General features: G+C 38.9%; 1 protein-coding gene across 1 annotated transcript in view; it reads right to left on the bottom strand.

Moving 5' to 3' along the window:
- PLBD1 (phospholipase B domain containing 1) overlaps positions 1-25,016 on the bottom strand; it is a 54,999-nt gene that overhangs the window by 11,460 nt on the left and 18,523 nt on the right. The window contains exons 3-6 of the mRNA XM_035028173.1: positions 18,604-18,687; positions 17,131-17,269; positions 12,078-12,218; positions 11,495-11,639 (exon numbers count right to left, since the gene is read on the bottom strand). Coding sequence (XP_034884064.1) covers positions 11,495-11,639; positions 12,078-12,218; positions 17,131-17,269; positions 18,604-18,687 — 509 coding nt within the window. The remainder of the gene's footprint in view (positions 1-11,494; positions 11,640-12,077; positions 12,219-17,130; positions 17,270-18,603; positions 18,688-25,016) is intronic.

Below are 25,016 nucleotides of genomic sequence, written 5' to 3'. Positions count from 1 at the left end.
TTATACAGAAAAAGCAAACTGATCCAATAATAAAAATAATCCAATTATACAATATATTTTGTTTTCAAAGGTCTTACTGCCATTTGATTTTAACACAAGTGGATATGACACTTGGGGACCTCTCTGGTCTTCCTTTCCTCTTTTAACGAAAAGCAAAATAACTTTGTACCATGTTCTCCGCCTTTCTGCTTAGCTTCTTCCCACTACTGAAGAGGGACAGTATCACTTCTCTGCCCTGTGGAGAGCACCAGCCTGGGCTGGGCTGTCCGCCTTCTCCGAACCAGTGTGGCAACCAGCCAGGAAGTGTGTCTTACACACAGAGCATATCCCAAGCACTGTGCGGTAATTCCCAGTTCAGAGATGATATGAGAATTCCCTCAGGAGCTCTTCCCTCAGACCGCCCTCCCTGCTCCCCTCGGCTCCCCTCAGAGCCTCCACCAGAACCCCTGCTCTACGGCAGCTGCCTGCAGCTGGTGGCTCTTCTCCTTCCTCACTCTTGGGAAAGGAGGCCTGTGGGGCTCCCTGGTATCCCAGGACACAAAATCCTACAGCCATGTATTTTGCCTGCTCAACAAGGGACTCCGTCTTCCCATCTTCCAGAGTGGCATTTGCTTGTCTTCCTGCCAAGATCCTAACTGGTGGCAATCAATCTCCACTTCTCCTTCCAGTGATTATTCTTCAATCAAGGAAGAATTTATTGAGCCCATTTCTGCCTAATCCTGCAGTGGGAATATGAGCCATGGAGGATTCATACTACTGTGTGTTTCAGCACATGAGCCCATACCGTGGAGACTGAGTACCCTGCCGTGGTCCACATAAAGAAATGAGTAGGTCTTTTAAAGACTATTTAGAGTGACTATCAAGAAGTCGGCTTTATATTTCATCAACATTCTGTTATCATCCACATCAACACGAAATTGGTTTTTCTTCCATAACGAATTATCATCTTATTTACTTTATATTAATTTGTTTCCTATTTTCTTTTCCCTCTATCCCATAGCATGTAAGATCCATGAGGGCAGGGCCTTTTTCTGTCTTGTTCACTCCAGCACCAAGAAGAGGATTTGACACATAGTAGGTGCTCAATAAGTAACTGTTAAATCTAAGGAAGAAAGAGAAGATAGTGGTGACTCACACTGACCGTGTACCTGCCATACACCAAATACCTTGCTTTAGAAGGATGGACACCATCACCTGATCTTCACAAACATGGCACTTCGATGAGCTATTTTTTTTTTTTTTTAAATACTCAGCTATTTAAAGCTAATAGTGTTTTCAGGAATAAATCTAAAACTGACTCTCAACACATGCCTTTTCCACTATACCCTATGCCTAACAAACGTGATGGGAACAGATGTGTCATCTTGCAAATAGCAACAACACTTAATGACACACACAATGGAGCGCAATGGAGCGAATACAATGGAAACAATGAAAAACAGAGTGAGTCACAGGGAGTTGTAGGTTTAAACAGGGTGGAGTAGGGGAAAATCACCTTAGGACAAGTATGGAAAGTAAGGTGAGATTTCTAAGATAGAAGAAGGAAATTTCCTGAGCCAGGGATGGGGGGAGACAGGTGTGGCCTGGGCAAAGGAAGACATCAGTGTCCCGGGACGGTGCAGAGAACAAGAGAAAGGTACTTTAGAAAACAGAAATGAAGTGCTGTAAAATCTATCTACAATCCTTCGAAACAGGTGCCCTTGTTCTACTTTTATTTCTTTTCCTCCCTTGGTTCTACTTTTCAAAAGGCAGAAGACATAAATCTTGGCATGTATTAACTCGCAGAGTGTGTATATTTCAGCTTGACGATGAAAGTATTTGAGATAAAAGAGCTAACGCGGAATTACTAAAAGTAATTACAGTACACGAAGTAGGCAATTTTGTGACTTATGAAGGTAACGTTATGGATTATGAGGGCGGCAACTGCATTTTCTGGAGCTCTGAGACTCTTCTTTCTTCTTCCTGTGCACCTACTTTCAAGGATTTGAACTTCATAGGAGAAAAGGCTGAGCAAAGTCTTTGCTACAGACCAGTAGAGTTGCCAGCATCTCAGTGGGTGGGCTTGGATCCGGTGTGTTAGAATCACCTGCTGGCATGTTTGTTATACACGCTCCAACCCAAACCAACTGAATAAGAATTTCTGTGGATGGCACTTTGGAATTTGCATTTTTAGCAAGCTCCCTGAGAACTTTAAGTCTAAGGGGTGTGTATATGTGTGTGGGGGAGGGGATGGGATGCCTGGATGTTATGCAAAGGAGGGGCGCCTGCAGGCTTGATGAGACACCCTAAGTGCCTTCCAGAGAACCTCACTTACAGATAATTAAGCGTGAAGACTCAGCCTCTTAGGAATCGTTGTTACTCTTAGGAATCATTGTTACTGGAATCCTCAGTTAAAACACTTGGAATTCCAGCTTTGTTCCCCTGCAAGTGCTCTGCCCCCATGGCATGCCTGTGAGGGTCTTTGAGCTTGGAGCTCTTTTTTTAGTCTTAACCCTTTAACTTAAAAGCAAACTGAACCATTTCCGAAACAACAACAGCAACAAACAACAAGGGATATCTATAGTCCGATATATTGTTTGAACTCAGTCCCCAACCCCTGAGTCTAGTGATTTTGAGCATGTTATTTAACTTTTCTGAACCTGTTTTTTGTTTTTTGTTTTTTTTTGAAAATGCAAATACAATACCCTCCTTGTGAGGTTTTCATGAAAATTAAATGACATCACACACACCAAATGTTTAGCTTAGTGTCAGTCCCAGTGGCAGGCACATAAATAGGAAATAAAAGTTGAGCACAAACAAGTTTATAGCAATTTATTTAAAACTTGAGTGCTGCCTAAATCCCATAAAACTAGTTAGGTTCAATTCAAGTCACTTGTAATCAGGATGGCTACAGAGGAGTAGCTTCAAAGTCCAACCTCTGTGCTGAACCTACAGCATTGCATCTGAAATGTCTCGGTAATAATTCCTTAACATCTTGGATTCCTGTTTTCAAACCAAAGTTGTAAGAGAGAGCAGTACCGAGAGAGAAGATGATGTCTTAGGCAGCCCTCACCTCCACCTTTGATTTTGTTTACCCTCTCTGTGCCCCTTGCAGTTCCTGCCATGTCCACATGGGAGTGTGTCATCCATTATCTGTGTCCCTCCTTTTCTTTTTAATTCCCATTCTCTTTTTTTCTTTCTTTCTTCCTTCTTTGCTTCCATAAATATTTATTCAGTAATTACTGTCATTGCAAGGCTATGTGCTGGCTCTGGGCGCACCAGGAGAATGTGGAATAAATGAATACGGAATATGAATATGGGCTCTGAAGAAATTATGCATTGGGTACCAGGAAAGCTCAAAGGAAAGACAGCTTACTCATAACAGAATTGAGTAAGAAAAAAAAAAAGACAAAGATATCTGGAAAGTCTCCAAATTTTTGGAAATCAAACAAGACACTTCCAAGTGAATCATGGATTAAAGGAATCATGTGAGAAATCATAAAATATTCTAAACTGAATGGAAATGGAAACAAAACACACCAAAATGTGTCAGATGCACTGAAAGGAGTGCTTAGAAGGAAATTTATAATTTTATTTTCTTATAGTAGAAAGCAAAGATAAATTACCTAGGATTCTACCTCAAGAAGTTAGAAAAAAAAAGTTAAGTGCAAAGTACGAGAGAAAACGATGAAGATAAGAATGGAAATCAATGAGGAGGGAAAATGAACACACAATAGGAAACAAATCAATGAAAATAAAATCTGGCTATTGGAAAATATCAGTAAAATTGACACACCTCTGGCTAGACTGAATAACAAAAAAGAAGATATAGTATCATGAATGATTAAAAGGACTTAACCACAGATCCTACAGACAGACATTGAAAGGCTCATAGAAAACATTATAAATAGCTTTATGTCAATAAACATGATAACTTCAAAGAAATGAAAAACTGTTTGAAAGACAAATTTTTAAAACTGGCTCAAGAACAATTAGAAAACCTGAATAGTCCTATATCAATGAAAGAAATTGAGTTCATAGTTAAAAACTTTCCAACAAAAACCCATGTCTAAATGGTTTAATTGATGAATTCTATTAAACACTTAAGGGGACAAAAAATATTACCAGTCCTACACAAACTCTTTCAGAAAACACAGAAGAAAAAGAAGTAATTGCAAACTCAGGTTATAAGGACAAGTATACCAGGACACCAAAACTATTATAAGAAACAATACACCAATATCTCTCATGAATATAAATGAAAACATTCTTAACCAAATATTAGTAAGTTGAATAAAAAATGAATAAAAAGAATAATATGACTAAATGGGATTAATCCCAGGAATGCCAAGTTGGCTTCACATCTGAAAGTCAACCCATGGAACTCACTGTATTAATAAAGGAGAAAGATCATATGATCATTTTAATAGAAGCTGAGAATTTCACAAAAATGCGTTAAACAAAAACATTAAACAAAATAGGAAGGGAGGGGATCCTCTTTAAACTTATAAAGGGTATCTCCAAACACCTACAACAAACATCATACTTTATGGTGAAACACTGAATACTTCTCCCCTAAGATCAGGAACTGGCAAAGGATTTTCATGCCACTTCTAGTCAACACCGTGCTGGAGGTCTTATTAGTGCAATCATGCAAGAAAACAAAGACATACAAGGGAAGGAAGAAGTAAAACTGCCTTTACTCAGAGATGACATGATTATGTACACAGAAAAATCCCAAGAAATCTACAAAGAAGCTGTTAGAACTGACAAGTGAATTTAGAAAAGTCCCAGGATACACAATAAATATACAAAGAAATTATATTTCTGTATTGTGATGGTTTTAAAATTTTCATATATTCTTTGACATTCTTCCATTTAAAAGATAGATTCTAATTTCCTTTCCTTGTGTGTGGGCTGGTCATAATAATGTGCTTCTAATGAATAGAATGTGGTGGAAGTGACAATGTATGACTTCTGACACTAGGTCATAATAGGCATTGCTACTTCTGCCTTGTTCTTTTGGGTCACTTGGTCTGCGGGAAGCCAGGCACCTCGTCATGACGTTACTTGAGCAGTCCTGCGGAGAGGCCCAAGGAGAGGAAAACCAACTTGCTGGCACCACCTTGTCAACCATGTAAGTGAGTCACCTTGGAAGTGTATTCTCTAGCTTCAGTTACGCTATCATAGATTTCAGCCCCCTAGTCTTGGAGTCCTCAGCTAAAGACCCAGATACAGAGACGTAGAGACAAGTCATCCTCACTGTGCCCTAATCTAAATTCCTGGTCCACAGAAACCATGAGATACTAAATTATTATTATTTTTTTTTTTTTTAAAGATTTTATTTATTTATTTGAGACAGAGAGAATGAGAGACAGAGAGCATGAGAGGGGGAGGGTCAGAGGGAGAAGCAGACTCCCCGCTGAGCAGAGAGCCCGATGCGGGACTCGATCCCGGGACTCCAGGATCATGACCTGAGCCGAAGGCAGTCGCTTAACCAACTGAGCCACCCAGGCGCCCCCTAAATTATTATTTTTATTTCAAGCATCTAATTTTTGGACTGGCTTGTTATGTAGCAATAGAGAAACTCTAAAAGCAATGAACAATTGGAAAAGGAATAAAATATCAATTCTGATTAGAGTAGCATCAAAAGTTATTTTGATATCAAAACACTAAATGTATGTAAGACCCTTAAAATGAAAACTACAAAGCATCGCTCAAATTAAAGAAGACCTAAATAAACAGAGATGCAGTATTTGTGGATGGAAAGACTCAGGATTATTGACATGTCAATTTACTTTGAATTGATTTACAGATTCAATGTAATCGAAATCAGTAGCCCTTTGCAGGGAGGTCTTCCTGCAGTGGTATTAGCTACCTTTTTAGTGCTGCCATTCCTGTGGGATTTCTCTCTATGTCTGACTTCCTCGGTTCGTGACTGCACAGCCAAAATCAATAGTTGGCTGTATCCTGCAGGAGGGCTAGCCCAGGGCTTTTCTCTTCCTTAGCTGTTCGGTAAAACAGACCATGGCAATTCAAAACCGGATGGGATGCTTCTAGAACAAGGTTATCCAGGGCTACCTTCTTTAGAGTTTCCAGGTGAGTTATTTTTTGCAGGGCTCCTGCCTACATAAACACTTGAATGAAAAGGCAAATTGCAAAATTCATAGGCCCATATGAGGTATAGACACTTATAAATGAAGATTTAGAAAAATGGGTAGAGGAAGATACTAATACACTTGTCTAGTGTCCAATCAGTACATGTGAAGATTCTTTAGAGTGTCCAGGTACCATCTCTGTACATTCTTTATTATTTAAGTGCTTTGTTCCTGAATAATTGTAGATCACCCGCCATGAGAAAAAGGTAGCAATATTGTTATTATTCATAAAGCCAGGACTCTTTGGAACCTGTCTGTACTGAAACAACGTAGATTTCTTTGCCTCTGCCGTTCCCTGACACCATTTCCTTAATGACTCTGCCAGTCTGCAATCGATCATATGGCCTGTGAACACTGGCTTCTAAGAACTCTCTCAAAAAATCGTTACTGCTCTTGTTAATGATGGCCACAGATGCAAGTCTTACCCAGAATATTAAGAAAAGTGTGAATGATACTTCATTTCTGCCATTCAGAATTTTATAGCACAAACGTATATCAACATATTTTCCTTCTGTGTCTGTCTTCTCTTGGACTCCTTATGCTGTAATCATTGCATTCCTAGAATGTGATTTCTTTCCATACCGACTCTACCCTGCCTTCCACACACCCCCACTTGTGGGCAGGACAGGTGAGAAGCCAGTGGGCAGAGCCAGAAGGGCGATCCCAGTCTCCCAAGGAGTATCCATCCAGCTGAAGACTGGCCTGAGAGAGTAGGAACTTACCTCATGGGGGCATGGGATCTGCTGCAAAGGTCTCTTTGTGTCGTGGAGTGAGATTCTCCAAAGCCTTTGTAAGGGCCAGGCCTAGCCACAGAGGACTGCCAAACACGTGCTACAGAGGGTGGAGGGGGTGAGGTGACCACCTGAGGGGCCAGCACTGGAGTCTACAGTAAATTCCCTGTTGCCTCCTCAGCCACGCTCCAGTGCTGTTGAAGGGAGGCAGGTCCACACACATGCTTTAGCCTGAGGGTAAGAGTGACCTTCGATAGCCTGGAGCCCTGACCACATGCGGTGTCTGACATGAGGGCCACCTCAAATCATCCTGTCACCAACATTCTGTCAGCTCAGTCATGCAGCAAATATACTGTGACGGCCAGCAGAAAGGATCTATCTGCTCACCAGGACATCCCATCGGCTTGAGTCCCATGTTTATGAGCAACATCTTGTTGAATGTATGGATAAGGATGGAGGGGAAGAGCTCTCAAAAAAGGGACATCCAAAGACCAGGAACCACATGGGTTCTTGTCTAAGCTTAGCCCCACCTGGATGGCTGTGCTCTTCTGGCTAGTCCTGGGCACTAGAAGGATATTCTGGAAAATTTCTAATGTATGGTGATTAACATAACATAATAAAATAAAATTTAAAAAAAAGAAAATACTTAAAGACCAAAAAAAAAAAGTGTTCCCTAAATAATACATACATGGGGTGGGGACAATTTTTTTTTTTTTTTTTAAGTAGGATCCAACACAGGGCTTGAACTCAAGATCCTGAGATCAAGACCTGAGCTGAGATCAAGACTCAGACGCTTAACTGACTAAGCTACCCAGGCGCCCGCTAAGTAGGACACATGGGACGCAGGCTGACTCCAGGATGCCCTAGTACTGCCAACCTGGCTGGTCTTGAGGTGCTGGAGGGGGCACTTAGGAAGTTTTGAGGACAGCACTTCAAAGCTGGAACATCACTCACCTGAGCCTGAGGGTAGTCCCGAGGTTTATTAGCACCTGGCATACTTGTGGTCTACTTTTGACTTTCTCAGGGCATTTCATGTTAGTATCTTCAGGTGAAATAATTTCCCCAAGGGTAAAGGAAAGTCCTACTCAGTTTTTTTTTTTTAAAAAAAAAACAGTCTGGGGCGCCTGGGTGGCTCAGTCGTTAAGCGTCTGCCTTCGGCTCAGGTCGTGATCCCAGGGTCCTGGGATGGAGCCCCACATCAGGCTCCCTGCTCAGCGGGAAGCCTGCTTCTTCCTCTCCTACCCCCCCTGCTCGTGTTCCCTCTCGCTGTGTCTCTCTCTGTCAAATAAATAAATAAAATCTTAAAAAAAAAAGTCTGGAAAAGATGGAAACTATTAAGCTACCAAGTCACCTTACCTTTTCTAGATTAAGACGGGAGTTATTATATTAATTTGTTTCCTTGACATAACCACCTCCATTTTTATGGAGTCACCTGGGGCTCTGGTGAACACAGAGCATGAGACTGACTTAGATAAATCTGAGTGTGCTGGATTACTACTGTTTCTTCTATTCTCCTACGCTGGACTACGACTTTGGGAGTGCCCTTGTGACAACTCCCATTAGGTCATTACCTCTCAAAGATTCTGGCTAGGACAACGGGAGCCCATAGAAATTCCTGAATTGCTGGAGTAATTCAGCAGTCATTGTTGATATTGTTCTCTTCTTGAAGATGGATCTCAATCTTCCCTCCACATCCTGACTGACCATCTACAAAACATTACATGGCTTGAGGCACCAGATTATTGCCTCAGGCTTCTAAATGTTCTCTTGGCAACCTGTCTCGTCCTCCTTTTGTGTGGGCCAGGTAATTCTAATATGCAAATCTATTAATGTCACTTCTACCACTTGTCACCTGAATGGTCTTCACTATCCTCCATTCCGTCTTTCTGGCCTTCTCCACATTTTTTTTTCTTGCCTACAGGCCTTTACACATGCTGCTTGGCCTACATGGAACATTTTATTGCCCCCTTGTCCCCATTTGCTAATTTATACTTGTTTTTGCGCCTCAACTTAAATTTTACTTTCTCTTGGAAGATCAACATCCCCAAACTAGTCTTCCCTATTATTTCATAAATCACACTTTAATCATTGCTTTTTTATTTGTCCCTTCCACCAGAATACAAATTTTGTTAGAATAGGGACTGCATCTGTCCTGTCTCCTGTCATAAATACTTCGCCTAACACGACAATTTCATAGAAAATTGTGGATGAATAAATAAATTACATAATGTTTACCACTCTATGAAGTCAGCCTTTACGTTAGTCTCATTCTCTAGATGAGAAAACTGAGGCTCTCCAAAGTAAAATCGTTGGATTTCGTACGTGGAGGAACAGTTTACAGCTGTCCTAGCTCTATCATTTTCCTTTTGGACAACCTCAAAACAAAAAAATGTCTTTGTTGTCTTGAAGCTTTAGTGTTTTTCAGGGCAATCATCTTGGTGGTCACTTCCACAGAATCGGGCAGCAGTGGGGTGGGGGTCATGATGTATTATAAAAGTATGGATAGGTGCATTGGAAATCTTCAGAGTTATTTGTATCTTTAGTATAACAGTCTCTATACCATCCCAGTTGTCATCTTTAATATGGGTCTCAGCCAAGTCACAAATATTTCATGACTTGATTATTCCTGCTCTGACTCAGTAATTCTTAACACCCTTCTCGTATCATGAAGAACCTCCAGGTCCTGATACCACACTCCTAATCCATGGCACTCCTCCACCAACAAACAAACAAGCCACCCCAGCTTTGTTCCAGGATCAACAGCGCACAGGGAATGACGTTCACAGCAAAGCTTAGCTCCATATGAATTCAAAGTGGCGGGCAGATTCTTTAATCAAACAATTCTTTGTAACAGAAATGAGATCCTACACGTTTTTCATGTTTGCTGTTGAGAACAAAACTGTCCAATTAAAGAAAATACGAATCACATTGCTACACTAGCTCCTGTGAAAACACCTTGGGTTTTAAAAAAAAGTCTTGTTTTCTCTCATATGCTCTAAAAAAGCTCTATTATCTGTGTACCTATTCTGGAAAGATACATACATATGTGCGAATGTTAACAGACTTATACGTCTCATAGGAAATTCCTTCCCCATCACTACCTCTGGGATCCAGGATTATTAAGACTATGAAAGAACACCATTCTGCAGAGATTTCAAAGCAGTGCAGGTAACATCTGAACATTGCATTTTACTGCAAATGAGAGGAAGAATATGAATATTTGACTGGCCTCGGTCTCTTGCCATCCTTAAATTTCAGTCTGAAGGAATACAAAGAAGTCAAAACACAGTCTAACTCTGAGGGAGGAGAGCCCAGCCCCCCTCAATAATTTTAAAACAATTAAGCAAGCAATGACAAAGATGAAATCAAAGTATTTTCAAAGGAAGGATCAGGTCACAAGGACAGAAAAATACCAAGTTATGCCACTGATCAGAATTCCTAATAGGATGGTATTAATACTACCAGGAATAATAATACCAGAAGGGGTAATGATACTCTGACAAAGGTAGATAGATAAAACAGGTGGTTTGTATAACCACCCTGTAAGTTACAAATATGGAATTAAAGGTCAGAAGTGTCCACCTTGTATCCGTGTTGGACTCTTAGATGTTTGGTAAGAATTTTCCCCTTGCTTTTACCCATGACGTTTCCTGAAGAGGTAGCAAACCAACACTGAGGGGGCCATCCAGCTAGCAGACATGCTTCATTAGGTTCACACAATGGGTTTTGTTAAATCTATATTTCTATCTTCAGAAGTTGAAGGATCTGGCAACACTGACCTCCATATTGCTGAGTGACAATAGTCATTGGGAGCCGAGCACTTGGCGCCCTTTCAATGGGTCATGTGTTTGCTACAATTGTTTTCCCTTTTATTTTCTTATACCAGCCCTCCTTTATCCATTTTACATCATCTGCCTGGCCCCTTCAAGAATAGGAGCTTGCAACTCCTACTCCACAGAGACTGTCCTTCCCACCCATCTCTACCTGTTCAAATTCTAGTCATCATTCATGGTTCATCTCAAGTGTCAGCCTCTCTTTCCTTTCCTTGACAACCCAATATGAGCTGACCCTCTTTTGAATACTTTCAACATTCCTTACATTTCGGCTGTAGCCCACATAGTACCCAGTAATAATACCATTATTATCTGTATTGTACTTATCTTGCTAGTGTCAGATTTATTATCTGTATTGTACTTATCTTGCTAGTGTCAGATTTATAAGCTTACACATTCATTCAGCAAAAATTGATTAAGTACAAAGTGCCACAGACTAGATTAAGTTCTGTGGATATTGTGACAAATAAAAGAAACAGGCCCTCGAGGAGATACCGAGAGCAGGATCTCTGTTGCCCAACCCGGCTTCCACCGCAGAGCCTAGGAAAGTGCCTCGTACCTCACTTGGCATTTTTTGAAGTGAATTTTCGGCAGCCATTAACTTTGTTTACACCATTCCATTAAATAAAAGCATTAGAGCTGTATTTCTTCAAAAGGCATTCTGAAAATCAACTTTCATTCATGCATACTAACCTCTAAAGGTTTCTTCTCCCATTCCAGTTACTCTGAATCACCAAGGTTTCATTCTGAAAGAATACTCAGAGTACTCCGATGTCCCTCTAAATTTATTTACCTGGGTAACTGCTGAAAGAGAGGCGACTACTGCTGGTGTCTTTATCTTTGATGTTGAAGTCCCAGTGTTTATATATCCTGAGCATGGCTGCGTATGTGTACCAGCTTGAGTGAGCAAAAAAGATGTTCTCAAATCCGGGAAGAACCTATAGCCAGAATCATAGTGAATGACGCAGAGGTATATAGATAACTGACTACAAGTGTAGAAAGTGTACAGGGATTGTGTCAATTTGGGTGTTCATTACTATATTTATCAGAAAATATGGCCAAGGAGCACAACATTAACCTCTAGTGTGCACAAAACAGACAGACTCTGTCCTTCAAGTATCCAAAATGGAAGACTGTGGGAGGTGGGAGTGGCAGGTGCATATGGCATGAGGAATGGTGGAAGAAACAGAGGTAACATCATGAACTTCCAATTCCCTCCATCAGCTCCTTCTAATTCTTAACTTCTAGACAGAGGACCCATGAGCTTATAGATGGCTCCAGCCAGGGTTGAGATGTGGCCACACTTGGATTGACATATAGAAAAAGTCTGCGTGGCCCGGAGCAAGGAAAAAGACAGAGGCTGCTATGTGTCTCACCTTAATGAGAGCAGAGCAATGTCCCATGTCCCATCTCTTAAAAACCTTCAGGCTGGAATTTTTTGTTTGAGAAACCGAAGGAATCAGATCCAACAGATCTCCAATGGCATTCAGGAACTGAATCTGGAACAGGGTCATGGGCTGGGGAAAAGACAAAGACCCTCTTAACAGTGATTTGTGACAGTTGGATGTCATTTTCTTGTTTTCTTGTTGTCAGGGATCCATTCAGTTATTCATTTGGGAAGGGTCCCTAATGGAACAAATGCACTAGATTTTATTGTAGCTTACAAAATAATTATTACCTTATGGTTTGTAAGAGATGTTTTGGCATGTTTTGATATCCAAAACAATAGCGGTATTTGGGGCCAAATAATTCTTCCTTGTGAGGGGTTGTGCACTATAAAATATTTAGCAGCCTGTCCCCATTAGTATCAGTAACACCCTCCTGGTTTTGATTACCAAAAATGTCTCCGGGCATTGCCGATTATGCTCTGGAGGGAGACTGCCCACAGTTGAGAATCACTGCTTTACAGCAAAATATTTAACGGAGATACTTTTTGATTTTGATTGTGGGTTTCATGGTAGGACTAACTGGCTCGACAGCATTTACCTCAAAGCAATGATCAGACTTGAACATGAACTTCATGCCAACTAGAGAGCACTGTGCCAGCAAAAGTCAGTCCACCAGAGTAGCCTGGGGCTGAGCATCTACAAATTGGCTTTTAGGCAGAGTTGGTGAAAAGACAAACACCAATGACATGTTAACTGGAAAACGAAAGCAAAGAGAGCAAAAACCAGAGCCTGATTATTTATTTATGTGCATATTCTCTTTGTGTTGTCCTTTGACTAAGTCATACTTTCATTATTCAAAATTCAAAAAATTATGATGGGGCGCCTGGGTGGCTCAGTCAAATGAGCATCAGACTCCTGATTTTGGCTCAGGTCATGATCTCGGGGTCGTGGGATTGAGCACCACGTCGCGCTCTGCGCTTGAGATTCTCTCTCTGCCCCACCCCAAATAAATAAATCGTTAAGAAAAAATTATGATAAGATCAGTAGTGGAAATGCTCCTCACTCCTATCCTCCATTTGTTCGGGTACCACCCCGTCTCCAGTTTACCACTTTTATTGGTTTCTGTGTCTCTCTCCAGACTTTCTAATGTGTCTTATAAATACATTTTTACACAAATGGTAGTGTATTATATGCACTACTTTTCACCTTGATTTTTTTTCCTCTTAATATTTTTCACTCGTTTTGGCAATCTTTCCATATTAGATGTAAAAATCTTCCTCATTCTCTTAAACAGTATTCCAGTAAATGGATTGCACTATATTTTAACCAGGATTATACTGATGGACTTTCAGGGGCTTTCTAGTCTTTTGCTGTTATAAACAATGTTACAATAATCCATCTTGGACCCATGATTTTGTATGTGTGTAAGTCCACCTGTAGGACAGATACCTAGAACTGGTTTTGATTTTAATAGACGTTGCCAAATTGTTTTCATAGGGCTTTTTTTAATAGACACTCTTCCAGCCTCAACAACATACTGAGTTTATTTCCAATTGGATAGGCAAAAAACAGTATCTCATTATAGTTTATATTGGCAATATTTTATGAGGAATAAGGCTGAGCATGTTTAAAAACCTTTGGATTTTTTTTTTTTTTTGCAAACTGTTCATATGCCTTATTTATTTTTCTCATTCTTTTTCTTATTAACTTTTAGGAGTTTTTTAAATATTAAGATTAGTTCACTGCCTGATATGAATTGCAAATACTATTTTTCAGTTTTTAATTTGCCTTTAATTTTTTGCTTTTTTAATTTCTTTAGTTTATTTTTTTTAAAGATTTTATTTATTTATTTATTTGTCAGAGAGAGAGGAGGAGGGAGAGAGAGAGCACAAGCAAGGGGAGCAGCAGGCAGAGGGAAAAGCAGGCTCCCCATGCCTTTATTTTTTAAATTAAGAATGATACCATACAAAAAAAAAAAAGAATGATACCATACATATGAAAGAATAAAGATGCATATGCACAATTTAAGAAGAAAAAAAACACTTATGAACCGACCTGACAGATTAGGAAATAAAACATTAGCTGTGCCTTGGAAGCCTCCAATCTCATCTCCCTCCTTACCAGCAGTAACCACTCTGCTAAATTCTGTGTGGCTCATTACCCCCTTTTCTGTTACTTTGTCATTTGTGTATACATCCCCAGACAGTGTATTTTTAAATTTGTCTGCTTTTGTGTTTGTATAAATAGAATCATATTGCGTACATTCTTCTGTTCAACATTGTTTTTTTGACATTCATCAATGTTGATCGTGTAGAAACAGCACATTCATGTTCATTGCTATAAGGTATTCAATTACATGAATATATGGTACCATGATATACTTACGATGAACATTTGGAGCGTTTCCAGTTTGCAGCAAAACAATGGTACCGTGAACTTTTATGTACACAGACCCCCCCACATACAAGAATGTCTTTAATCTCTGAGTGGATTTGCTAGGTTGTAGAACATATGTTATCTTTAAATGTTTCAAGTAACATCCAATCCTTTTCCAAGGCAGTTGGAACAATTTACTCAATCCAGCAGTGGTTAAGATTTCCCACTTCCAGTGTGTAATAGAATCCCATTGAGGTTATTTATTTATTTATTTATTTTTATTTTAAAGATTTTCTTTATTTGAGAGAGCGAGAGAGCAAGAGAGGGAGAGAGAGAGCACAAGCAGGGGAGTGGCAGAGGGAGAGGGAGAAGCAGACTCCCTTGGGGATCCCAGTTTGAGGGCCCACTCTGGGGCGATCCCAGGACCCTGGGATCATGACCTGAGCCGAAAGCAGACGCTTAACCAACTGAACCACCCAGACCCTCCCTCATCAAGGTTTTAATCTGTGTATCTTATTGAAATTAAGCATTTCTCCACATTTTTATGGGCCATTTTTGTTTCCTTTTCTGTGAAATTCCTGTTGATATTTTTGCCCATTGCTTTTTTTTCTATTGGGTATTTTCTTTTTTTTAAATTTGTTATTCTTTACGTATTTCTGAAACAAACCCTTTGTTAGTTAAATGTATTGCAAATATTTTCTCTTGGTTTGTAAGTTATTTTTCCACTTTCTATACAGTGTCTTCTGATGAAAAGAAATTTAATTAGCTGAATTTATATTTTTCTTCATGGCTAGTACTTTTTTTGTCTTGTTTGAGATATTGTTGCTTACCCTAAAACATAGTCTCCTAGGGGATGCTCAGTGCTACTGGATCAATGCTACTCTCATTATTTCTAAGCCTTCTCAAGGGGGCAAAGTAAGAAAATATGTATTTTTTTAAGGAAGCTAAAAGTAATGATTTCTTGCCTCTATAACTTTAAAAACTACAAGGTCTCAACTTCATTGACTTTTCTTATGTTGAAAATCTTGATAGTCAATGTATTTATTTATTTGCTTTATCTTACTATATTTATAAAATTTTAAAATAACAACACTAATATTATTGCTAAAGTGAGATTACTGAATTACAGTTTAAGGTTGTTTTGTTTTTGTTTTATGGTGGTGGTTCTTGTCCTTAGGATGTATCCCATTAAGGATGTATAGTGATAACTGTGTTAAGGTCACTGGAAATAACCACTCTCTGTGTGGTTATGCCATGAACTTGATATATAGTTAGATATATTCATGCCAATTCATTTTAAGATTTTAGGGACTGTTTTTCTTCCGTGTGATTAAATTTTGTTTTATAATTATGAACAGCATTTACATGGTTCCCAAGTCAAATATATATAAAGATACATTCAGAGAAATGTATATTTCATTCCTGTCCCCTCCCTTTTCTGGTAGGTAATCTTTTTTTTTTTTAAGTATTGGGTTTATTCTTTCATTGTTGTTTATTCTTGGCAAGTTAAGCAAATCAGTCTATCTATCTATCTTTCCATCATCTTATTTCCATTTCTTACGTAAAAGACAACAAACAATTCACACTGGTCTTCACCTTACTTTTTTACACTTCATACCAGATCCTGAACCTCACTCCATAACAGTATTTGGAGATCTACCTCATTCCTGTTACAGCCACATCATTTACGCAGCCAGTCTTCTATGTATTTGGCTGTTTTCAGTGTTTCTGATATTACAAATTATCTGCAATGAAGAGACTGGCACATAAGCCATATTGAATTTTTGTCTGTGAACCTTGGTGATAATCGTAAAAATGGGATTCCCGGATCAAAGGGTATATGAGTAGGCGATTTGGGTACTGAGTGCCAAGTTTTCTCTCCATAGCAAATACACTGTTTTGTATTACTACCAGTATTTAGGGAAAGGGCTTTTTTTCCCCCTTAGTCTTGCCAACAGGGTAGACATTCACATCTTGGAATTTCTGCCAAATTGACAAGCGAGAAAGTAGAGAAGTATGTTTCAGGATGGTTTTAATGTGTATTTCTAAACTTATGAGTAAGGCTTGGTTCATATGATTAAGAATTTTTTGCATCGCTTTTCTGTGAACTGTCTTTTTGTTTATTTTGTCCAATGTGTGTGTGTGTGTGTGTATATATATATATATATATATATATATATATATATATATACCCAGTGTGTGTGTGCATGTGTGTGTGTGCGTGCGAACAAATGTGTGTCATAGAGGGTGGGAAGCATAGAACTTGTACTTTTAGACATTTTGTCTTAAAGATACTAACTTTATTAGGTTAGTTAAACAGCCAGTACATTCATTCAGTACATTCTTTAACCTACTCCAGAGCATAGTATTATGAAAGAGATTAAGAGCTAAAGAGATTGTGTGTTAAGCCTGAATTTTCTGTCACTGAGTCAGGTGCTAGCAATATAACAAGACAGTGCTTGTATGTAAGAAATTTATGTGCTAGTCCTAATTTGACCTGCTTCTAGGTTGCAATGTTATTTTAAAGGTAATTTTCAGTATTCTTGCCATTCTTTCAATAAATATTCTTGCCATATTTTAAAGATAACTTTCAATATTCAATATTCTTGGCAATAATATTGCCAAATGCCAATATAAATTCTGAGCAGCTTTTTAAAAATCTTACCTTTGTCCTTTCTAACTTAGCCCTCCTCATTGCTCCTACATACAGCCCATTCATTTGTGTCATAACATAGCCTATATGTCTCCAAAATGGGTCATCCTTGTAATCTTTTATGTTTTTCCGGGTCCACTGATCTTGCTTCCTGCAAGAGAAATTAGATTTGCTCTAGAGATCTCCATGGTTGCTCATCCAAAGCTAAATTAAACCCAGGCATTTAGAGATTATATATTCAGATACTTATGCTAGTGTAATTTACATTCTAGATCTTGTAACATTCCAATCATTTTGAAAGGCTAACAGAGCAAATCCTAAATGATTTTCAAATTCTTCCTAGGACTACGACTCTTCCTTGATAGCTTCCTGCATGCTCTATCTAGGTCTAACATTTAGCCTCTTGTGATACTGAAATCTACAAAAGTCAAGGATAGACCATCCAAATGCATTTCATATAAAACCACAATGTCTCACTAAATCGGTACAGATAAATCATTAACTTTTTTTCGTATATGGAAGTCATAAAGTTAAAGAACAACAACGACAACAAAAAACTCCTAAGGACAGGGTAGTTTATATACATTTATATTTCTCTCCAATCGTTTTCATAGTTTATGATTCATTCAATTTCAGTTGTTACCAGTAACTGCCTCAACACCTCTGTCCTAGCATGCTTAGCAAGAGAGTCTTGTTTTTTATAGTCCTTCCATTCTGTCTCTCCTCTTTTAGTTCTCTGCACTTTCTAGGGAATGATTTGACATAACTCTGTATACTGAAAGTTATTTCTGATCTGTTCAGTCTATCTCCAGATCAGCCTTAGAATACAGGTCATTGCTTCACGGGATCTAGCCCAATAATTTTTAACGATGCTCTGTAGGACTTTAGCATTCGACAAAGAGGTTGCTCAATGTATGATCTGGAGGGCCAAACCAGGAGCCCTTTTGTCCCCAGATTAATCACAGTCACAAATATAAAACAAATCCCACATATAAAACAAATAGACTACAACTTTTCTGAATATTGAGAATTACTAAGTTTCCAGAAGACTTGATTACAATGACCATGTTCTCTGAGGATGTTCAGAATAAAGGCTAGTAACAGCCAGTACTCCAGCTAAGAAGAGTAACCAGGCCCATGACACAGAAGTACCTCAGAGGGAGGAGGAGGGATCCCTAAAGGATCCTCAGGCGGAAGCAATCCAGGCATTTAACTTTGCCTTCCTTACACTGATGGTGTCTTCCTCCAGATGTGTAATCGATAATGACATTCAACCTGACCTTTGAAAGAGCCCAAATTAGAAGACATGTTGTCTGCAACCAGTTTTCATGTCATTACCCAAATGTGCTAAACCTTACCACAAGACCAGCTCTGGAGTCCTGCCTAAGAGATAGAAAAGCAAATTGGCAAAGGAAAAATTGCTCTTTGCAATGACAGATTCAGGCCCTGCAGTCTCAATAACAAGAGGAAAGCTATTATACATACTCCATAAAATCTTGCACTTTATCCACGATGGAAGGTTTCTTAATCAACTGTGGGTAGAGGTTAATGAAGTGGTCATACATGTGTCTGAAACAGAAGAAAATGGTTACATTTCTATTTTTCTTCATAGAGTAGTCCATCATAGCAGATTATACAATTTTTTGGACTAACTATAAAGTCCCCCTATTGCAAACCTGTCCTATCTTTTTTTTTCTTTAAAGATTTTATTTATTTATTTGATAGAGAGAGAGAATGAGAGCACAAGCAGGGGGGAGTGGGAGAGGGAGCCTTAGCAGGGAGCCTGATGCCGGACTCTATCCCAGGACTCTGGGATCATGACCTGAGCTGAAGGCAGACGCTTAACCAACTGAGCTACCCAACCCCCGCCAGATATAGATTTAGTAATAAATAATGTACAGTACTACTTAGGTTTCTGAACAAAACATAAACAAGATCATACTATCACTCTAATATTTAATTCTCTCACCACAACATATGTTATCATCTGCAGTTTAAATTTATTATTTTCATCTGCTGATAGTATTCCATGGTATTACTACATAAGAATTCATGCATGCAACCTCAAACATTGTTGTAAATGTCTCTTCTTACATATTTGCATGTTCTTCTGGAATATATTTAGCATATATAAAAGTAGAATTGTGGCATTGAATAGCCTATATTATCTATAGTTACTAGATATTGCCAAGTTGTTGTTCATAGGGATTGTACCCATTTATATTCCCACCAGCTACGGATTAGACTTCTCCTGGCTCCATAGCCTCACCAACACTTGATATAATCACACTTTTTAATTTTTTTTTTGAAGATTTTATTTATTTATTCATGAGAGACAGAGAGAGAAAGAGACAGAGGCAGAGGGAGAGGCAGGCTCCCCGCGGAGCAGGGAGCCCGATGCAGGACTCGATCCCGGGATGCGAGGATCATGACCTGAGCCGAAGGCAGTCGCTTAACCAACTGAGCCACCCAGGCGTCCCACACACTTCTTAATTTTTGACAATTTAGATGGTTTCTCATTATTTTAATTTTCTTCCCCCCCTTATTGGCTATTTGGGATTCTTTATTTTAAAACTTACTTTTAAAATAATAAATAAATAAATAAATAAATAAATAAATAAATAAATAAATAGATAAATAAAACTTACTTAAAAAAATAAATGTGGGGGCACCTGGGTGGCTCAGTAGATTAAGTGTTTGACTTCGGCTCAGGTCATGATCTTGGGATTCTGGGATGGTGCCCTATGTCTGGTTCTCTGCTCAGGGGGAGAATCTACTTCCCTTCTCCCTCTTTCTCTGCCCCTCCCCCCACTCATCCTCTCTCTCTCTCTCTCTCAAATGAATAAATAAAATCTTAAAAAAAAAATAAATGTGTTGGGGCACCTGGGTGGCTCAGTCAGTTATGTGTCCGACTCTTGATTTTGGCTCAGGTCATGATCTCAGGGTCGTGAGATCAAGCACTGCAATGGGTTCTGTGCTTAGGGTGGAGTGTGCTTGAGATTCCCTCTCTCTCCCTCTGCCCTTGCCCCCACCCCCGCATCCCCACTCACATGAGTTCTCTTGCTCTCTCAAATAAATAAATAAATAAATAATTTAATTTAATTAAATGTGTCTCATGCTGTAAACATTTTTTAATTGATATAATTAACATATAACATTGTGTAAGTTTAAGGTGTATAATGTGTTGATTTGATACACTTATAGATTACAATATAATTACTACTGTAGCATTAGCTAACACTTCTATCACATCACAAAATTACTTTTTTTGTATGGTGAGAACAATTAAGATCTAGTTTTGTAACAACTTTGACATTTATAATACAGTATTGTTGACTATAATCACTACATTGTGCAATAGATCTCCAGGACTCATTTATCTACTAGTTACAAATTTGTACCCTTAAACATCTCCCCAATTAATTGATGAAAATAATCCATTTATATTTATTTTGATTTAATATGTTTGTAAGTGTTTGCACAATCTTTTCTGTTTTCCATTTACTGTTTCTTTCTTTGTCCCCCTTTTTATGTTTCCCTTGTTTAGATAACATTTTCATTATCCTTCTTTTTACTTCTGCTAATTTAAAAGCTGTAAAATCTATTTCTATTCTTTTAGTGATTATCATGAATTTTTAGAAACATTCATAACTATGAATTTCCTTATAAAGTCTAAATGATTTTATATTTCTCTCCTCTTCCAAACATGATTCATATTTTAGCAAGTTTTAACTGACCATTGACACCCCATCATAGTATTGTTCAAAGATTTAGTTTTATTTTTTAATTAAAATTTTTCTATTAAAATATCTTTTTAACTTTTACAATCAAATTTTATTAACTTCTTTGTTTCTTGTATTAACTATTGCTCCTTATATCCCAAAATTTCCCTCCTGCTATTTTTGTTAATGTACACACTATTATAGTTTAATAGAAGCCTGTGGGTGGTAAAACATTTTAATTTATGTATATGAAAATATCCTTATTTTGCCCTTGCTCTTAGATGATTTAAATGGTTATAGAATTTGAGTTTAGTTATTTTCCTGTAGTACTTTTAAAATATTATTTTCATATCATCTGGTTTTATTGTTGCTGATGAGAAATGTGTTGCCAATCTAGCTGAGATTTCAATGTCTTTTCTTTCTAATAGTTTTTTTTTTTTTTAAGATTTTATTTATTTGACAGAGAGAGACACAGCGAGAGAGGGAACACAAGCAGGGGGAGTGGGAGAGGGAGAAGCAGGCTTCCCACTGAGCAGGGAGCCTATGCGGGGCTCAATCCCAGGACCCTGGGATCATGACCTGAGCCGAAGGCAGACACTTAACAACTGAGCCACCGAGGTGCCCCTCTAATAGCTTTTTTAAAAAAGATTTTATTTATTTATTTGTCAGAGAGAGAGAGAACTCACAAGCATGGAGAGTGGCAGGCAGAGGGAGAAGGAGACTCCCCATTGAGCAAGGAGCCCAATGTGGTATTTGATCCCAGGGCCCTGGGATCATGATCTGAGCTGAAGGCAGATGCTTAACTGAAGGCAGACGTCCCTCTTTCTAATGGCTTTTAAGATTATTTGTCCCTGGCATCTCTGGGTTGCTCAGTCGGTTAAGTGTCTGACTCTTGATTTTGGCTCAGGTCATGATCTCAGGGTTGTGAGACTGAGCCCCGTGTTGGGCTCCACACTGGCGTGAAGCCTGCTTGAGATTCTCTCTCTCCCTCTCCCTTTGCCCCTCCCCCCCAAAAAACCATTTTTTATAAGATTATTTATCCCCAATTTTCTGTAGTTTCGCCCACAATGTTGTAGCAATTTAATAGATGTGTCTTCCGACTAAGGACTCATGTGTTTCTAAATGTTGATAAATTCTCAACTATTACCCTGTCAACTATTGCTTAGCTGCAATTTCCTCCAGTCACTTTTTCTGGGATTCCTAATAGATGTATGTTGAAGTTTCTTAATCAAACTGCTCTATCTAATAGCGGGTCTCTCATTATTTTTACCCTTTATCTCTTTGGGAAATGTTTTATGTAAACTCCTCAATACTAATTTCCGATTCAGATTTTTTCTCTGATTGTGTCAAGTTCAGGGTTTGCCCATTTATCATTTTTTTTTAATTTCCATAACTTTCATTTATAATATTTCACAGTTTCTTTAAAAGTCTACCTGTCCTCTTATTTATTCCTTTTTTGTTTCATAAATTCTTCAAGTTTTACATCATTTATAACTAAGAGTGTCTTAGGCATATTTAAAGCCTTTATTAAACCCTTCTATGAAATTAATCTGGAGTGTATTCATGATATTATTGTTGATTTTGTTGACTGTTTTTCTTTCTTTCTTTTTTTAAAGATTTTATTTATTTATTTATTTATTTATTTATTTATTTATTTATTTATTTGACAGAGAGAGACACAGTTAGAGAGGGAACACAAGCAGGGGGAGTGGGAGAGGGAGAAGCAGGCTTCCCACCAAACAGGGAGCCTGATGTGGGGCTCGATCCCAGGACGCTGGGATCATGACCCGAGCCCGAAGTCAGGTGCTTAACAACTGAGCCACCCAGGTGCCCCTTGTTGACTGTTTTACTTAGCAGTCAATTTCTTTGTGTATTTTGGAACTTTGGTATGCAAGCATTTCAAGTTATTTGTTTATATTCTCATATTCTCTCTCCTTTTTTTCTCTCTCCCTACCTTCACCACCCTCCTCTCACTTTTCCCTAAATGACTGCATCTGACTCTGTGAAAACCAGGTCTTATAGTGGCTTTTTGGAAACTTCTTTCCTATGGGGATATTGCAGATATATCTGTAATTGAACCAGCACATGGATGATTTGGTTCTTGTTGGCCCACCCCAACCCCCCCCCAATCGTAAGCTCATGGTTTCTTATAATCTGTACACTAGGATGCACATCAGTATAAATTATTCTGTGGCCTCTTAATTTTATAAACCGTCAAAAGCATCGAGGTTACTTCAGTTCAGCCTCGACTCAGCTCACTCAAGTCCTGAGGCCTTCACCCATCAGCGGGGATGGCTGTCTCTGCCTGTTTCATGCCAAGAGCCCAGCAGATCCACAATTCATCACTGTTTTCTATAACTATTTCTGGCTCAAAAGATGTTTAATCTTGTTTTGGGACCCACTGTATTACTATAATGCTTTCTATATATTTTATCTACCTTTTGCTATAAGTTTGGAGCAATGCTCTCTGGACTGAAAATTTATCTAAGGTCCTAGTTCTGGTTTTTATTTGATGCTTTTTACTGACTGAGGAAGGTTGGCATTGTAAACAGGAGGTGGTGACTCAGATTCCAAGAACAGGATGCTATACTTTGGAACTTTAGATATCATTTATCTAGTAATTTCCAGAACTAAAACTGATAAAATGAGAATAGTTCTATTGCCAGTTAGGTAAACAACATTAAAATCCTTTGAAATCTTTTATGATCCTTGAATTCAATAAATTCACTTCATGAGAGCTTTTCCTTCAAATTATTTTTTTTTTTTTAAGATTTTTATTTATTTATTTGAGAGAGAGACAGAGAGAGAGCACATGAGAGGGGGGAGGGTCAGAGGGAGAAGCAGACTCCCCGCCGAGCAGGGAGCCCGACGCGGACTCGATCCAGGGACTCCAGGATCATGACCCGAGCCGAAGGCAGTCGCTCAACCAACTGAGCCACCCAGGCGCCCTCCTTCAAATTATTTCTAAATCTTTTTTAAAACTGAGTTATCCCATTTAACTTTTGTTCACATTATTTTTTTTTATGGTGCCACATTTATATTATTAAGTTCATCACGTTTCTCTATCTACCACCTCTAAAAAGGAGGGAGAGAACAGCAATAAAGCTAGACAGATCTGTGGGTGACAAGAAAGGGACCTTCTGCCTGGGCTCATACTCCAGGTGAATGGAATACAGAAACTCCCTGTGAGTTTGATGACGTGATTTAGTTGCTTGGGGAGGAAACAACCCATAGTTTGCCACCCCATGGCTTCATGGAGAAGTGGAGATGGCTGCCTGGGCTGTCTGGGCTCATGAGCCTTGCATACCTCAGTGAGCTCTGGGGAGCAGTCAAACTTTTTTTTTTTTTTTTTTTTTGTATGGCCTGACAGGGAGTAAGTGGACATTGGACTAGCTGGGGGCAGAAGACTACTTACACTTGTGGTGACTACTGCCAACTCAGATGGCACTAATTATACAGCTGGAGACCAGGGACACCACAGAAACCTCATCAGATGTCACACAGGGAAACATCCAAGCTAAAGACTGAACAAGATTGTTCCAATTCGGTGGATGCCGGAGGACAAAGGACAACCACTGATTAAACATCTCCCCTCCCTCCAAGGTGCAGCAGTAATACCAGTCCATGCTGAGAAAAAGGGTTTGGAGGAGGAGTGAAACATTCTTAATTGACTCCGTTTAAATAATAAGTTATTTGTTTGTATAGAAATGGCTATGGTAACATGTTCTGCCATCAGGAGTTTCTTAAAATGTTTTATATAAAAACAAAGTTCTATTTTGGAAAAAATAGTTTGTAAGCTAAAGACCCACAAGGCTCATTCAGGTAAAGAAACAAAAAAGGTCTTTATAATCCTTACCCAAAGTCTTCATCACTGTACATGCCTACTCTCCATCCAGAGTTCTAGATCCTCTCAATTTTTTCAGTCTATTTCAAAATAGAGCTAGGTTTCTCAACTGGAGTGATTTTTTCCTCCACAGGGCATTTGACGATGTCTGTAGGCATTTTTGGTTTCACATTAGGGGGTGTGTCGGGGGCAAGGTGCTGCTGGCATCTAGTGGGTAGAGGTCAGGGATGCTGCTAAACACCCTGCAATGCACAGGACAGCCCCCACAACAAAGAATTATTTGACCCAAAATGTCAATAGGGCCGAGGCTGAGACACTTTGAAACAGAGGAA

This window comes from Mirounga leonina, unplaced genomic scaffold (assembly GCF_011800145.1).
Source record: "Mirounga leonina isolate KUSES-001 unplaced genomic scaffold, KU_Mleo_1.0 Mir_201, whole genome shotgun sequence".
NCBI lineage: Eukaryota > Metazoa > Chordata > Mammalia > Carnivora > Phocidae > Mirounga > Mirounga leonina.
The sequence above is the reverse complement of the archived record's forward strand: the minus strand, read 5'-3'. Positions and strand labels throughout refer to the sequence as shown.